General features: G+C 54.3%; 1 protein-coding gene across 1 annotated transcript in view; it reads right to left on the bottom strand.

Annotated features, from left to right (window-relative positions):
• SAMM50 (SAMM50 sorting and assembly machinery component) overlaps positions 1-13,931 on the bottom strand; it is a 31,946-nt gene that overhangs the window by 3,447 nt on the left and 14,568 nt on the right. Inside the window, exons 8-14 of the mRNA XM_039236716.1 lie at positions 13,698-13,826; positions 13,209-13,280; positions 12,455-12,541; positions 10,004-10,074; positions 8,768-8,835; positions 4,050-4,196; positions 3,281-3,422 (exon numbers count right to left, since the gene is read on the bottom strand). Coding sequence (XP_039092647.1) covers positions 3,281-3,422; positions 4,050-4,196; positions 8,768-8,835; positions 10,004-10,074; positions 12,455-12,541; positions 13,209-13,280; positions 13,698-13,826 — 716 coding nt within the window. The remainder of the gene's footprint in view (positions 1-3,280; positions 3,423-4,049; positions 4,197-8,767; positions 8,836-10,003; positions 10,075-12,454; positions 12,542-13,208; positions 13,281-13,697; positions 13,827-13,931) is intronic.

Raw genomic sequence — 13,931 nt, 5'->3', positions numbered from 1 at the left:
ACAGACTCTACAGCTACAGCTAAAACCCCACATGCGCTTCCAGTTTTCTTTAGAACAAAGTAGTGAGAGTGCATGTACTTAATAATTTGCACTTATATTGGCACGGTTCATACACGCTGATTGACTGTCATGGACACAACTCATATAATCTCTGAGATCAGAAAACTATAGAATTTGAGTCTGAGTAAGATCTTCCAAGAAGATAAGCAAGGAAGAGGTGATTTTTCTTTCTGCAGTTAATACTCGAGGTGCAGAGGGGCACCTTGGTGGCTCAGTCAGTTAAGCCTCCAACTTTGGCTCAGGTCATGATCTCATGGTTCATGAGTTCAAGCCCCATGTTAGGCTCCGTGCTGACAGCTCAGAGCCTGGAGCTGCTTCAGATTCTGCCTCCCTCTCTCTCTGCTCTTCCCCTGCTCAAGCTCTGTCTCTCTCTCTCAAAAATAAATACACATTACAAACAAAAATACTCGCGGTGCAGAAAAGCCAGTGTGGGGACGAAACCACATCTGGTCTCTTGGGGGAGGGGGTGGCACTCTGTGCTCATGTGGTTTTGGCGCAGAGGAAAAGGTACAGGTTCTGGCCGCTGCTTCTGCCTCGGCCCTGCCGAGGCTCGCCGTCCTTCCGCGTCAGCAGGGCTAACGCCCCCACCACACAGAGCTGCCGAGAGGCTTCCATAGTGAGATCGGGGGCTCTGCGCGGGGTTGCGTGCAGGGTAAGCATTCGATAAATACCAGTGCCCGCCCTTCCTGCGCAAGACGTCCGTCCTCACGGCTCTCAGAGGACCCAGGGAGGCTCTCCCTCCGTGCGGCCACTCCACAAGCATCAGCCTCGCCAGGGGAGCACGGGAGGGATGCATGGTCAGGGCCGCCCCAGTCGGAGGCACGTGACGCTCTAAGAAGTGCGGGCCCGGGACCCACATCTGACCTCATCCTGGTGCTGGCGTGGCCCTGGCACCCGCGTGGCTGGGGCTCCCAGTTAGCACGCAGGGGGAAGCCAGGGGGAGCCCCTTCTCAGCTGTGGGGGGAAGAAGGCCATGCAGAAAGCAGCCTGTACACCCAGGCTTGTTTCCCTGAGACTGTAAGGGAGGGGGAAGGCTGCGACAGAGTCACCAAGAGCGCAAAAAAATGTGTGCTTTCACATTTCATTACCTCTGAAACCGGGGAACAAATCCCATGCACCTCGAACATGGCCAGACAGCAGCCAGTGCCTGAGCGGGTGAAATGGTCTCTGAGGGGCGCACGCTCTGCTTCCCGTGTGGAAAGGGCCACGGCGAGGCCGCGGAGAGCAGCAGCGTGAGCAACGGCCAGCATTTACTCACAGCACGGGGGGCACGGCTCCACGCGCTTCCCGCACATTCATTCACTCGGGTAAGGTCACTAGCGCCCACTCTCTCAGCAGGAAAACTGAGACCAGAGAGGTTAAGACCCTTACCCTGGGCCACGAAGCCGCAGAGTGGCCGTGCCTGGACAGCCAGGCTGCTGCACACACACAGGGTGGAGGCGAGGCACCAGTCATCTGGGCAGCTGCAGTCTGCGGGGGCGCCGGAAGGGCGCGGACACCACATGGTGGCCCGGCAGCCACAGTCAGACTCCCGATGAGAGACTGAAGAGCAGGCGCTACTGACCACATAACCATAACGGGCTGCCCAACAGGTCCTGAACTGCACCCTCAGAGCTAGTGCTTCCTTTTTTAAAATTTATTTTGAGAGCGAGCACATGCATGTGCATGTGAGCTGGGGAGGGGCAGAGAGAGAGGAGGAGAGAGAGACTCCCAAGCAGGCTCTGCGCTGTCAGCACAGAGTCCAACACGGGGCTCAATCTCACGAACCTCAAGATTGAGGCCTGAGTGGAGATCGAGAGTCAGACACTCAAGCTGGCTGAGCCGCCCAGGCGCCCCGCGAACGTGGCTCTGCCACCTGCCACATCGAAGCAGAGGACCATGGGAGTGAAATCAGGTCAGATTCTCCTTAAATCAGGACACACACCAGCGTCAGGCTTGAGACGCGGGCTATGACTCAGCGCCACCGCATGGCGGCCACGTCAGTGTGGACGGACCCCGGAGAAGGAAAGAGTACAGCCCACAGTGCTGATGTATAAACACGAAAGTAATGCGATGCTGTAATCACTGCTATGGGCAGAGCGGCCAGGCCCCCCAAATGCGTATGTGAACCCCCCAACTGTGAGCTGGTATCTGGCGGCAAGGCCTTTGGGGGGGAATCGGTTACGATGAGGTTATGCAGGAAAGCCCCCAGGGTGGGGGTCTCCAGGCCTCGGAGGGCTGCTGGGCTCCCGCCGCGTGAGGACACGGAGAGCAGGCGCCGTGCACAGGCCGGGAAGAGGGCCCTGAACCGAAGGGAACAGGCCAGGACCCTGCGCTCGGACCCCCCAGCCGCTGCTGTTTAGGCCGCGCAGCCTGTGGCGCCCTGACGGCGGCCGCACGGCACACAGACCGAGGCAATACTCCCGCGTTGCTTACAACGTACACGGCGGACACCACAGAGACAAGACATGGAACTAATTTCCATGCCCATAAATGACCTCATGGCAAATTCACCCACGTAGTATTTAGCACATCTTGCTCAGTAAGAGGGCCGGTGGAGAGGGGCCAAGATGGCAGGTCCCTCTGCTTCCAGGAGAAGCCTCTGGAGAACGAGTCTCTGTGGCCAAGGAGCAAAGCCTCGTCCGGGCCAAGGCCGCGTTCCTGGCCTGCAAAGCCACTCACCAGAAACCCCTCATTCCGTTTTTAACCAGCGGGATCAAGAATGCCTCACCAACTCCTCCAGCCGGACCCGCGGAGGAGCCCCCATCACTGGGCAACAGGGAGAGCAATCGGGCGAGGTGGGGGATGGGAACACGTCACACTTCTCCTCCAGACTGGACGATGGAGAAAAATATATTTTCATCCTTAAAAAAAATTTTTTTTTAACATTTATTTCTTTTCAAGAGACAGAGACAGAGCACCAGCAGAGGAGGGGCAGAGAGTGGGGGAGACACAGAACCTGAGGCAGGCTCCAGGCTCCGAGCTGTCAGCACAGAGCCCAGTGAGGAGCTCAAACTCACAATCTGCGAGATCATGACCTGAGCCGAAGTCGGACGCTCAACTGACTGAGCCCCCCGGGTGCCCCTAGTTTCATTCTCTGGCTAGCTCTTCAGTTTCTCCTAAAATCTTGACTCTTAAACGCCACAGACAAAATGATTCACCAGGTCCCAACCGAGACAGGACTACTGGACAGTGACAACATAACGGGGGGCGGGGGGGGGGAAGTACTTCCAGCACCTACCTGTCACCCTTCTGCACGCCCATGGGGACACAGTAGTTAAGTTCCAGCCGGGCGATGTTGCCCAGCCTGAGGACGATGCCGGCGCCATAGGACCAGCGGATGCACTCGGCCAGCTTTCGGATGTGCGCCTTGGGGCCCTCCCCTGCGAAGAGACAAGACGCTGTGAGCACCGTCCCCCCACACGCCCCTGCTGTGCGGCCCGCCTGCCCAAGGAGAGCACGTCGAGTGCACCCAGGGCTGAAATCAAGGCAGGGAAGTGAGAGCACACTTCCTCTCGCTGCCCCGGAAGCAAGTCTCTGGGTCCGGTGCATTCTGTCCCCTTGGCCTAAGAGGACCTTGCCCCTGGTGCAGGTCACCAGCAGGAACTCCCACTCCGCGCCTCCGCCTGAGGGCCTGGTCTTCCGGAACGTGCCCCAGACACCTCTCCACAGCCCCCTAACGGGACGTGCTGGCCCCGAGTCTCCTCTGGCCGCGAGCCCCCTGAGGAGGGAGCAAACCCGACTCAGCTCTGTGGCAATGATGACCAGCACAGCGCAGGGGCTCCAGAAACGTCCACTGTGTGACTATGTCGGGGGACCTTTGCAGGGCAGCACCCGGTGACGATTCTTCACCTGCGTTTCGTTCACCAACTGCATTCTGAGCACTGTGTCCGGCGTTGTGGGAGGTTTTAAAGGTAAAGCGCCGTCCCTACACGTGGCGACTGTGAAACCTAACACAAAGGATCCTACTTGCGGGCCGTGCTTTGACCACAAAGGCCACCGGGTCTTACCGTAGTTGAGATTGCAGAGATTCCCTGCGTTGAGGAAGAAGTGCGTTCGGAAGAGTTCTCCGAAGCCGCCCTGGCCTGGCCGGAAGGGCAAGGGCGTGTACAGGTGTAGGCCGCCGGCCCAGTAGGCCTCTCCACCCAGGTAGTCTCCTAGCGAGGGACAGAGCACACAAAACAATGCTCACACATGCCGTCACACCGAAGTCCCGCAGGCTGCATGAGTGAGACGTGTACTGTGTGCGGGACACGCTCTGCTCAAGCTCTCCGGGTCCCCGTGTGGCCACCTCACTTTATTTCTCTTACTGTTATTTACTTTTTTTTTTTAAGTTTATTTCTTTGAGAGAGGGCGAGGGGGCAGGGAGGGAGAGAATCCCAAGCAGGCTCCATGCTGGCGCTGTCCGTGCAGAGCCTGACGCGAGGCTCAATCCCACAGACCGTGAGATCATGCCTTGAGCTGAAATCAAGAGTTGGACGCTCAACCCACTAATCCATCCGGGCGCCCCATGTTGGCCTCACTTTAAAGTGTTTCTTTTTCACCTGGTTTATTTTATAAGCTTTAACTGGAAAAACAACGTGAGGGTCGTTTAGAAAAGAATGAAATGAGAAACTTATCATATCTGTAAAGTACTGGGAATATAACAAGAGAGTGCATGGAAATCGCCTTCTCCACAAACGCTAGAGTACCAATCGCCACCTGGCACGCGAAGTGGATTCCTCTGCACAAGTTCAAGACCACAGCACGGGGCGGCACGCAGGACGGGTCTCCGCAGGGCCACGTGCTGTTTCACCTAAGGCCCAGCATGCCTGGCGCTCGCTGTGTGAGGAAGCGGCGTCCCCACTCGCCGTGCGCAGGGCAGGGACCCGTGTTTGAAGGTTCACGGCCACTTACGGTTTGCTGGTTTGTTTCTGACCAAGGTTCCTTTTGCCAAAATTCAAGACTATCCACTGAGATAAATGTATTATTTCTAAAAAACCCTCCTATCCATTTCGTTACAACTATCAACGACCATGATGTTAAAGCAGCAAGAAAACAAAAATAACCCTGAATGTTTATACTTTGTTGCTGCTTATAGAGTGTCTTGCTCCAAACTCTTCAACCCAAAATGAGAGAATCATAAAAAAGGAAACTGGGTTGCCTCCAAGATCAGCCTCCGGGAACCACCTGCCGGCACATCCAGAGGCCAGCTGTCCCCTCTGTCCCTGTTTCAGCACTGAACTTCTCAAAAACAGACCCGTAACAGGAGGCCAGCATGTGTCTTCTCCAGCTCCCCAGTCACTGCCCACCTATGAAACAACCTAGTTCATTCTGGTCCTAAAGGGAATATATATTCTCACTGCAGAAATTCTAATAAGAAAAGTAAAGAAAAGAGAAAATACTTTTTTTTTTTTTAACGTTTGTTCATTTTTTGAGACCATGAGTGGGGAGGGGCAGAGAGAGGGGGACAGAGGATCGGAAGCGGGCTCTGCGCTGACAGGCTGACAAAGGCGAGCCCAACGCAGGGCTCGAACTCACAAACTGTGAGATCATGACCTGAGTTTAAATTGAACACTCAACCGACTGAGCCACCCAGGCGCCCCTGTCTTTTAATTTCTACTATTAAATAATCAGTCAGCTTCCATGTGGGTGTCTTTCATCCAGTGAAGTGTGAGGACTATTTGAGAAAATAAAAAGTGAGTTATCACATACATACATCCATGTATAGTTGAGTCCCGCTTAAAAAAAAGCTGGTTTAATAGCTGAGTATGGGGTAAGCCCTTTCCTCTAACACTTCCTAATGCTTGGCAATGTGCTCAAAAGGCCTGAATAATCACATGTGCCCCACACTTACCTGTTCCTGTCTACGGTCACTTCAGTGTCTGACTTCTGGCCTGTGGGGTTTCCCTGCACACGTGTTTAAGCCCCTGTCCTGCAGTGGAGCGCACACACGGGAAGTACATGCTGTGTCCTAAGCGCACGGCTCGGTCAGTCCCCCACAGGGAACACACCTGTAGGGGAGCACCCACACTGAGAGGCAGGCGTGTGCGGTCCCCGGAAGGCTCTGCTCTCCTTGGTGACCACCCCCTGCTGACCGACGCACAGATCACTTCGGCCTGTCTCTCAACTTTACGTGGATCAAATCACCTCTGATGCCTCCTCTGGGTCTGCCTTTGCTGTTGTTGACTTTGCACGTTCCTGAGGCTCATTCCTGCCTCCTCGGCCCAGGCCTCTAGCTCGCTCAGCCTCCTCGTTGGGCCACAGTCCACAGCGTGAGGATACCACTTTCCGCTCGCCCGTTCGAGGGTTGATGGGCATTTGGGTTTCTAGCTCTCAGTCTGGAGCTATTATTAATAGTCTGCGCGCATGTTAGGCTCTTGATACATGCAATTAAATATCAAAGTGCTTTCATTAAAAGTTATACAATTTATATTTCTGTCCAGAAAATCTTACCAATGGCCTATCTGATAGGGAACTAAGTGGATTTTCATTGTGTTTTAATTCTCAGGCACATGATAAACTCCTAAACTTCTATATAGTCTCTATATAATACCTCCTTGTAATGAAAAAAGAATAAAACTATCCCTAATACGTTCCTTCTCTTAAAACAAATGACGCACTAATAAACCACTCTAAAAACAGGTGACAAGGAATGTGTATTATGTGCAAAAATCTCTGCACGGGGCAGTCATTATTTATAACAACATACAGAATGGAGGCAACGAGGTGTTAAAAGAACAGTTCAGAAAATCAGAGTAGAGTATTGTCTAACGTAATAGCATGCATTCGTTTAAGTGATGTTTTTAAAGTTTCTAATAACAGTCGGGAATACCTCAGATATAGTGCTAAGTGTCAGAGAGGGTTCCAGAAAATAGGAATTCTCACACCCTGCTGGACAAGTATGGTTAGAACAGGCTTTCCAGGGAGCAACATCAAGCTTTAAAGTAGTCAAAATCCTTTGCTCTAGCAATTCCACACCTGGAACTTTACCTTATAAAGTAAAGCTCAGGCATGAGCACAGAGACTCAGCTTATTCATGGATATGCTGTTTTATAATCACGAGAAAAAAGAAAGCCTAAACCTCCAACACTTGGGACGTGGTTTGAGATCAGAGTACGGCAACAAGATGACCAGAAAATGACCAGAGTTTTTCTCTCCCTGACTCACTGCTGGCAGGAATGCAGAAACGGTACAGCCATCTCGGAAGATGGTCTGGCAATTTCGTACAAAGATAACACAGTTTTATCATCCGATTTGGCAACCACTCAAATTGTGATTTCCTCAAGTTGAAACCTCAGGTCCAGACAAAAATCCTGTGAATGTTTACGTCAGCTTTAATTATATCTCTGCCCAAAACGGGAGGTGCTGCAGCCAAGCGTCCCCCCTGGGTGAATGGATACAGAGCATCGCTCAGCAGAAGGATGTGAGCAAACAGGCTGTAAGAGACACGGGGGAACTTGGGGAGGCCAGTCTGAAAGGGGACGCACTGCAGGATCCCAACTATGTGATGCTCTGGAAAAGGCAGAGCATGCAGACAGGAAGTGACTCCGGCTGTCAGGCATGGGGTGGGGGAGGGAGGAGGAGGCAGAGCACAGGGGACGGTGGACCCTGGAGGGCACCGTGATGGTGGCTGCGTGCCATCACATGTTTGCCAGAACCCACGGACTCCACAGCACACAGTGACCCGGACCTGGACTGTGGGATTTAGCAAGGACACAGCGATAGCGCCTCACCGACGGCAACAAGTGTGACTCGCTAATGCAAGAGGTCGGGCGCCCGGTACAGCGTGCGACTCCTGATCTCGGGGTTTTGCGTTCAAGCCCCACGTTGGACGAGGAGGTTACTTAAAAACTAATGTCAAACTCAGTCATCAAGGATGCTAGGGAGCAGTACGTGGGAGCTCTATGTACTTTCTGCCCAACTTTTCCGGGAACCTAAACTGCTCTCAACCACAAAGTGGATTCCTTTAGAAAAGTTATAGCATGTTCATAAGATAAAATAAGCAACAAAAAAAGACGAAACAAAAACAAAAACAAAAAGATGGAACGGTTATTAAAGATGATGCAGTACTCATTGGCTTAAACATCCTTCTCACACGTGTGACCAGGGTGGTGGGAGAAGCCGGCTAAAGCGCAGTTGGTAGACGTGAACACCGGTGTAAAGGGGGGCCTGTTCAAACCACAAACGCTCACGCGCATCACCGCTGCAGAGCGAGACCACGGGCTGGTGCAGAGCATTCTTTGCTGAGATTTTCTTCTCTTCCTCTAGTTCCCTCAGCAGCTGCCTGCCTGCAGTATACGCGCTGGGTTAGGTGCTAATCCCGCGGTGGGGAAATAACGAGCGTGTGATATTGTACGAACCGGAGCAGAGCTGACCCCTGAACACTGCAGCATGACCTGTGCGAGCCCACTACACACGACTGTTCACTAAGCACAGTTTTCTAAGTGTGTTTCCTGCTCCTTACGATTTCTTTCACGACGCTTTCTCCTTGAGCTTCCTTAGTGTGAGGATAGAGTGTGTGAGACACACGAGCTACAAAGTAAGTGACAACTGACTGTGTGTTACCGGTGAGGCCTCTGGTAGGCTCTTAGTGCTGAAGCCCCTGGGAAATCCACAATTATACTCAGGTCCTCAACTGTGTGGGGGCGGGGGGTGGTGCCTGCTGTACAAGGGTCTAGTGAACATGATTTCAAAAATGAGACGAGACCCTGATCTTGGCACGGTGGTCCCATAAGGGAAGACTGACCTTCACTCTGTGGCCCAACGCTGTGCATGCTGAACCCACGGACACTTGTTGGCCCTCCGAGGTAAAACCTAGAAGAGAAGGGCAGGCGTCACGAGAAAGCCACCGGGGAAAACCTACAAAATGCAACAGAAGTGCAGAAACACACGAGCCAGGCTCACGTTTGGTACTGGATTGTGGGCGACACTGTCACCTGGCAACACTCTGAAGGATGGGGACGGTGCACAGGAGGACTGGGGGCATGTCACAAAAATAAATCCAAATCCAAACAAACACCCCAAACTTCTGGGGAGGTTAGTGAGGTAAGAGGCACAAATAAAGATACTTCTATAGAAAAGAGGGGTAGTGTGAGCTGTCTGCTCTAATGGAATTGTCTGCTGTCTATAAGATTTCATTGCATAACAGCTGTTTCAAAACCCCCTCCTAGGTGCTCGCAGTGCAATATTAAATTTTAAAAAAGCAACATAAAAAGTACTTAATGGTACAATCCCAACTTACAGAAAGAGGAAAATAATACTAAAAGAAAACAGACCAAAATAGAATTGTTAATCTAGGGGCGCCTGGGTAGCTCAGTCGGTTAAGTGTCCGACTTCAGCTCAGGTCATGATCTCACGGTTTGTGGGTTCTAGCCCCGCGTCGGGCTCTGTGCTGACAGCTCGGAACCTAGAGCCTGCCTCGGATTCTGTGTCTCCCTCTCTCTGCCCCTCCCCCCACCTGGCTCTGTCTTTCTATCTCTCAAAGATAAATAAAAATTAAAAAATAAATAAAATCTCTAAAACAAAATTAAAAAAATTAAAAACAGAGACTATAAAAGTGTATGCAAATTATAGTATGTTGACAACCTAACATACACGTGACACACACACACAATTTACACACACACACAATTTACAGACCGGAAGACAATAGTTCCAAATGTTAACCATGCTTATCACTAAGCAGGATTTTTTGTTTACTTCCTTAAATGTCTATTTTTATATTTCTGTAACGTGTGTGAACTATATCCTTTCATGCGCAGAAGGGAATATAAGATTTTAAGTTAACTCTCCTCCCGTAAAAAAGCAAAACATATTAAGTATGAGGCATGTTGGGTATCTTGAAGTTAAACATAAAAAGTGAAGTAAAATTTAAAATACTCCCTCTCCTGAACAGTTATGGGTCTCTGAAAGAACTTCTAAGAAACCAACCAAAAGGAGCCACAGAAAAGCACCTGCAAGCTGCTCGCTTATCTCTCCTTACCTGTCGGCAATGCTCGAGGGCTTGTCGCCGATGGGCACCAGCACCCCACCCCAGAGAGATGTGGAGAACACCTGTGGGAACACAAGCACAGCCGTTTCCTCAGTGTCCCTTCCCGCGACGGGCATCCTCGGCCGGAGGCCGCGCTGAGATCTGGTCGGGGCCGCGCCCCGGGAACGTGCGGCTGGCGTGCCTGGAGAGCTACGGTTGACGGTCTTTTGTGGCTACTCTGAAACCCTGCACCTTCAAACTGCAAATGAAGACATACAAACACAGGCGAAGCCCAGGCCCAAGCCCGAGCAGGTGAGGTTTCCATGGCTTTGATTCCGGGGGTAGGGATAGGGGGGGCGCTGAGCGAGGTGGGAGTCACGCCACGTCCGGCTGGGGGACAGCAGCACCTGTCCCCACCTCCACCAGGCCCTGCAAGCCCCCAGCAGCGCTCCCTGCTCCCCTACGGGCGCCCCACTCGCCCAGCCGGTGACGTCACACTGGGCCCCCTCCCGACGGAAACCTTTCACCCTCACTGCGGGGCTCAGAGAGCTCTGCCACCTGGGCCACCCCCATCCTCCCCGCACACACCCCTGCCCCCTCGGGCGCCCATAGCCCCCGCCCGTCCTTGAACAGGCTCTAGCTCCTGGCTCCCCTGCCCTGCTCCGGGCTCTGCTGCCGCGGCCGGGACGCCTCCCCGGGCCACCCTACGTAAGCAGGGCGCCCACCCTCTGCTCTGCTTCATTCCTCAGAATGCTCACCGCCCGCTCAACTGTCCACACGCGAGCCTGCTCGGGGGTCTCCCTCCACTAGAGTGCGAGGGGGCAGGGGCTGCGCTCCACTTGCTGACGTACTTTTAGTGCCCAGGCAGTGCCGGGCAGCCGACGCAGCCATGGGGGGCGGGGGCGCAGGGGAGGGTGGTAGCACAGGAGCCCCCATCTGGGCCCAGGAGGCCCAGAGACGTGCCTGTGCCCAAGTGTTACCATGGCCGGGACGAGGGGCCCCGGCAGAGGACGCGGTACGCGTGCCTGGAAGTAAGAAGCCTCGTCCTCCGGGACGCGAAGAGTAGTTTAGCAGAGGAAAAGCAGGGGGAGAAGGGGTGGCGCGGAGACCACAGGCCACGTGCCCGTCAACAGCGCCCGCGCACAGGACAGCAGAGCCCCAAGGCTTGCATTGCGGAAAGAGCGGCACGACTGCAGCATGGGGAGGAGCGGGGGGGTAGGGGGGAGTGGGGGGGCAGCTGTTCCTCAGGAAAGGACCTCCCCGCCAAGATGGGAGAGAGCGGCATGGGATTCGAGTGACACTGAGCGGCCACAAGAGGCTGGACCCGGCACTTGGCGGCCTTCGGGGCGAGGGCTCTGAGCAGTCAGAAGGTCAAGGGCAGCTGTGCGAGCCGGTGCACTCGGAGCCCACGTGCAGGTACAGACTCAGGAGGGAGGGAAAGCTGGTTTCAGACGTGCCGAATCTGAATCTGAAGTGTCCCCAAGGAACACGGTCGAAACGCCCTGCAGCACGTGACCCGGGAGGGAGCACGGCACAGGGACGGAGCTGAGCCACAGGCTGGGCGAGATGCTCCGGGGGCCGGGGCCACGCGGGACACCCCCCCGGGGAATCTAGGCCGGAGTGTGACCGCCCACACAGGACTCCACCAAGGGGAAAGGGACGCGTGGAAGGAGATCACAGTAACGGCGGGGCCCAGTGAGGACGGCGCCAAGCGCTGTGGCCAGGCCCGGGCAGGGCCCCGCAGCGCTCGCCCAGCTGGGCAGGGAGGCCTTGGCACCAGCAGCAGCAGGGGAAAGGCAGGAAGGAAATTCAACGAGTGAGGAGTCCAGGCCTGACTGGGAGCAGCAACAGGGGACTCAAACAGACACGTGGACCATTTCATTCACGCCAACTGTCGCCCCGGGTTTTACAGTAGCGAAGGGCACGGGTGGGGGTGGGGCGCCCAGGGAGCTGACCCAGCCCCCCAGGGCCCTGCGCGGACTGAGGAGCAAGCCAGGGGCTCCTGCGCCTCGGTCAGAATCAGGGCACCTACTCCTCATTCCTGAGCAAGTCAGGAGAAACCAAACCAAACTGGATTAAAGCTTAGAAACTTCCGGAAGTGCCCACAGCCCTTCAGACCCAGCAAAATAAGGTGAAGGCTCAGAATTTGTATGGAAGTGACCTTGGGAGGGAAAGGAGGTGCATTCCTCTGTCCTCCACACACGTCTCCACGACGGCCAGAGCCGACAAACGGGGAGGGGGGGCGCTCCTGGGCCCCACATACAATGAACGACAGGTTTCTTGTAAAGAGAAAAAGGACGGCTTCCGGCTTCTCCCCACAGTATCTTCAACTCTGGGTAAGTTGAAAAGATCAAACACGAACGTTCTGCACTTCCACTCTGGACCATGCCTTCACTATCCAGGGACGGAGGTCCTGACAATGGGGGACAAAAATGCAGGAGACCATTCTGGCCGGGCACTCACGGAGTCGAATATGAGCTGTTTATTCAACTGAAGCTCAAAATCTTCTTTTATGAAGCTCACGTCTCCTCCTGTGTAGCCTGCCAGCTCCTGGGGGTCGAGAATCCGCAGGTCAAAACGTCACTGCAAGTGCCGTTTCATTTTGTTGTTTTGTACTTTTAAAAAGGCAAGAGATGCTTCTGTCTGTCTCCTAGAAGCTCGATTCTAGTTGTTCTAAAAAGTACCAGGGGACTGACAAATCCAGAATCCTAACTCCTGTGCGGGAGCGAGAAACACTGGCAATAGGGACTTCCTACTGCAAGATACGGCTTGCTTGGCCTAACCAGCATTTGGGAAGCAGAATTAGCCAGCCCATCTTAAACAATCTGGCTCATTTTTTATACAAATCTGACTTCCTGCTGGTCCTCTGATCCTGAAGACCAGGGCAGATGGAGCACTGGGGCACCACCTAGCCGGCATCCACCCTCTTGGCCTTGAGGTGCCTAACTAGTGACCAAGGGATTCGCTGAACCCAGTCAGAACCTTCCTCCAGACCTAGCAAGTGACACCATCCTGGAGGCCGGAGCTCCATCCCTGCTCCGCTCTTTGGAGACAGGACACTGCACTATGGAGAACAATTCCAGAGCTGGGACCCTGACGCTGGACCAGCACCCCTGCCAGCCGTTCTAGAACAATCTCCACGAATAAAGGCACATATACAAAATCTGCCTCCCATGTGGGACCCTCCCCTCTGGAGTCACTGGTGAAGGAACGGTACCTGGTTAACTTTCAGCAAAGCACCTCTTCTGGGCAAGATGGAGGAGTTCCGTGAGTCGATGACCATCGCGTGCTGGAAGAGACGCGCATCGGGCGTTCTGCTGTGAGCGGGCGCTCAGGTGACGAGGAGCACCATCCTGAGTGCTAACTGCAGGCTGGGCCCCCTGCCGGGCCCCTCGCCCTACCCCGTCACTTCATCGTCAGAAAAGCCCTCTAGGAAGGCAGCACCCTGTTCTGATTTCAGAGGTGGGGGGAGCCCATAGGGTGGGGCAGACTTCCCAAGGAGCTTGACCCTAACGTAAGTGACCTCCGCCAGCTTTCAGCTACACTCCTTGCTGTCACCACTGATGGTACTCAGAGCAACTTGGCAGTGCCATCAAGTCACAAAGTGGCCGGCAGCCGCCCAACCCGCAGCCATCCTCGGTCCCCAGTGTGGGGACACCACCCTCCCAGCGCCTGCGAGTCTGTCAGAGGACAGGAAAGCCCTTACCGAAAGAGAGGATTTCAGCGAGTGCCCGCTTTCCTTCCGCACAGCGAAGGACGCCGCCCTTGAGAGGCAGCCCAGCTCCCGCCACACGCCATCCCACTTGACCGTGTGGCTGGTCTTCCAGATGGGAAACTGTAAGCATACACAGGGAGCATCCCCAGTCGGGCCTTGGAAGGAGGTGTCGTTACATGACTAACCGATTAAATACCTGAGAGGCATTACTTTGGATGGTGGGCA

The sequence above is a fragment of the Hyaena hyaena genome, unplaced genomic scaffold (genome assembly GCF_003009895.1).
Source record: "Hyaena hyaena isolate Hyena2069 unplaced genomic scaffold, ASM300989v1 scaffold_4, whole genome shotgun sequence".
Classification (NCBI taxonomy): Eukaryota; Metazoa; Chordata; class Mammalia; order Carnivora; family Hyaenidae; genus Hyaena; species Hyaena hyaena.
The sequence above is the reverse complement of the archived record's forward strand: the minus strand, read 5'-3'. Positions and strand labels throughout refer to the sequence as shown.